This window comes from Chenopodium quinoa, unplaced genomic scaffold (assembly GCF_001683475.1).
Source record: "Chenopodium quinoa cultivar QQ74 unplaced genomic scaffold, ASM168347v1, whole genome shotgun sequence".
Taxonomy (NCBI): Eukaryota; Viridiplantae; Streptophyta; class Magnoliopsida; order Caryophyllales; family Amaranthaceae; genus Chenopodium; species Chenopodium quinoa.
Window position 1 is genome coordinate 37,869 of NW_018742318.1, and position 3,213 is coordinate 41,081.

A 3,213-nucleotide genomic window follows, 5' to 3' on the forward strand; every position below is an offset into this window, starting at 1 on the left:
TAACGGATTATCCGACTCCGACTCCAATAGATAGTGATTTTTTTGTGTGGATCATGGTGGCATTGGGTGTGGGTTGTAAAGGCCCAAATAGCCCAATATCTCAAAGTATATTGAATAATGAAAAAAAAAATCGGAGTCGGAGGTCGGATATAAAAGTCGGAGTCGGAGTCGGATTTCGGATTTAACCTCCGACTTCCTATCGGGTCAGAGTCGAATTTAGCATAATCCGCTTCAAATCCGACCCGTTGCCATCCTAATTACCATCTGTATTCAGTTTCGTGCACAAAAAAGAAAACACGATTCCGATCTCTCACTTCTCCTCTCTAAAAAACAAATCGAAACACATCCACCTCCTGATTTCCAGTAAACCAGAGAGAAAGAGAGAAGATACGATGGACAGACTCACCAGAATGTTTGCCGGCGCCGGAGGAGCACTCGGCCACCCACCTCCCGATTCTCCAACCCTTGACACCTCCGAACAAGTCTACATCTCCTCCCTTGCTCTCCTTAAGATGCTCAAACATGGTGATTTCATAAACCCTAATTTTTATTTGGGATTTTGTGAATTGGATTTTAAATTTTGAATTGGATTTGTAGGTAGAGCTGGTGTTCCTATGGAAGTTATGGGATTGATGTTGGGTGAATTTGTGGATGAGTATACTGTTAGGGTTGTTGATGTTTTCGCTATGCCGCAGAGTGGTACTGGTGTTAGTGTTGAAGCTGTTGACCATGTTTTCCAGACTAACATGCTTGATATGCTTAAGCAAACTGGAAGGTATTCTTTTCATTTTTTGTTTTGATTTTTTAGGTTTTGTCTTGTATTGTGCTAGATTTTTTGTAAATGTAATTTAGATTTAGTGGATCAGCTTTTTAATTCTATCAACAGTAGTCTTATTGAAAGAATTGGGGTTTTGAAATTAGTAGACTTGTTTCGAATCAATTCAAACTTGTATATATTGAAATTGATATAAACTTAGAATTTATTTGTGATGAAGACGTTTAAGGTACATAAAACAAGCTGTAGGAGTGTGGCTCGCATTTTTATGTCAACAAGGACGTGAATTCTATAAATTTGGATTTTATGCAATCTCTGTGGTCTTTCTATGGTTTTGAGTTTTGAGGTGGGAAAAAATTATGAAGACCCCTTCTTGAAGATGATTGAGAATGCAAAACTGAAGGTTGAAAGGCAGAATGTTGTTCATTTTCATTTTCTCAAGTAGGTGTTCTATTAGGTTCATGGAATATGATTTTGGCATTTCGCTAAGAATTTTAAGCTAGAAAGAGTATAGTATGATTGGTATGCATTGCCTCAATATCTTTTTACGCCTAGTTCTTTGATCTTGGATTATTGTCGAATCATGTTCAAGCTACTTGGAATGTTTTCAGAAGGTTTTAGCTCAGCATGATTGTCAAAGAATTCAAACCTTTGTATGGTGTGTTAATTAGAAGTCCTTGTAGCAAGTACTATTGTCCCAGCCTCATATTTTGACAAAATTTGGATCATATTCTCTGTCGATTAATCTGCTGATAGATTAGCCGTTCTTTTTGTTAACTTTCTGCTTGTCTAAAATATTTCTAAATTTTGTGGATTGTTCTGCTTTACCTGCTGTATCATGGATATTTTAATATGTTGTTCATCCTGTAAAATGTGAATTTGAGGTGCTCAAAGTTTTTGTTTCTATTTATGCTAGATTTATCTATTCTCGTGTGGTCAATTCGCCTTTACTGTTTAAGCAAAAATCATGTATGATAGGTTTTAATTGTGATTGTTGTAACCTACTCGTTATATATATATTACTTTTATTCATGTATTATATTTGTTTGTGCTTTGAGAAATCATAAATTGTGTTCCGTCTTTCTAGATTTCATTATGGTGTTCTCATTTTTTTGAAGCATTTCAAAGTATTTTGTCATGAAGTAAAGGGAAAAGGTGAAGAGAGATAGTAGTGGCGTCTGGCTGTGCTTCTTGTGATTTTTAACTATTTATCTCTCTTACAAGTCAAACTTGGCTATTCTTCTATTTTTTTTAGCAAGACATGGGTTAGTTTAAGAGTTAATTACCTGCTATTACCCCCTGGCTCTTTTTTTTTTTTCTTTTTTTCTTTTCTTTTCTTTTTTTTTTTTAAAAAACATTTTCTGGTTCATTGTTTCAATTATCTAATTGGTGACTAATCGCCCCCCCAAAAAAAAAAAACTTGAAGCAATCCTTTAGCTATTGCATTCCTGGTGAAATGTCTTCTCCTTCACTTTGACCAAGATTAAAGAAATGTCTTCTCCTTCACTTTGACCAAGGTTAAAGAATTGATACCACCTTATAGTGTTCTAGTGCTTTGGAATGAATTGATACTTCATATATTATTGAATCACAATGCACACCATTACGTTTTGCTATTATATTGTGTTAGTTTTTCCCTATCATCTAGATCGGAGTGTTCATACCATACCTTTTATGGGTATGCTTGGAGTAGGGCTCGCTTAGGTAATTGTTATTGACCTAAATGAAACACCTGGAATGAGGTTAATTTTTTGGGCTCATACTTTTTTACACATTTGGGCAATAACCCCCCCACCACCACCACCAAAAAAAAGGAAAAGACATTCTCTCTGTAGGTTAATTCCAAACATTCTTGTGGCACCATCTTCTCTCACTGATTCTCTTGCCTCCCTCATTATTCTCCCACCACCATCATTATTCCATAGCAGTTGCCTTTATCTTGCACCACCACAGTTCTTTTCTCACCAGTGTTCTCTCATCGTTGGTGGTTCAAGAGCACAAATGGAATTTGATGGTTGAATTAAATCATCAAATCTCAGGGTTACCACTAAAACTATACCCCATAAATCACTTGATAATAATTCAACTCATGATATTAACCTTATGGGCCTTACCTTTGGGGTTCCTGTTTTCCTTTTATTCGGTGGGTTATTTGTTTGATATATATATCTTTATTACATTACAGCATTGATATAATTGGGAAAGTGGTGTTTTTTCAGTTTATGTTCTGTGCTACTGTATTCAATTTTATTTAATTAATTTTTTTTTGACACTGTATGCTATTCATTCTTTCTGTGAATCAGCTGCGTTAAATATTTTTTCTTCATTTTACAGGCCAGAGATGGTTGTTGGATGGTACCACTCGCATCCTGGATTTGGTTGCTGGCTTTCTGGAGTAGATATCAACACTCAACAGGTCTGAATAATTTTGTTTTAGC

At 35.5% G+C, this 3,213-nt stretch overlaps 1 protein-coding gene across 1 annotated transcript in view; it reads left to right on the forward strand.

Annotated features, from left to right (window-relative positions):
• Positions 1–290: 290 nt before the first annotated feature.
• The window catches only part of LOC110688962 (26S proteasome non-ATPase regulatory subunit 14 homolog), an 8,823-nt gene continuing 5,900 nt past the window's right edge, over positions 291–3,213 (forward strand). Inside the window, exons 1-3 of the mRNA XM_021865716.1 lie at positions 291–525; positions 598–775; positions 3,110–3,191. Of these exons, the coding sequence (XP_021721408.1) occupies positions 393–525; positions 598–775; positions 3,110–3,191 (393 nt within the window). The 5' untranslated portion in view covers positions 291–392. The remainder of the gene's footprint in view (positions 526–597; positions 776–3,109; positions 3,192–3,213) is intronic.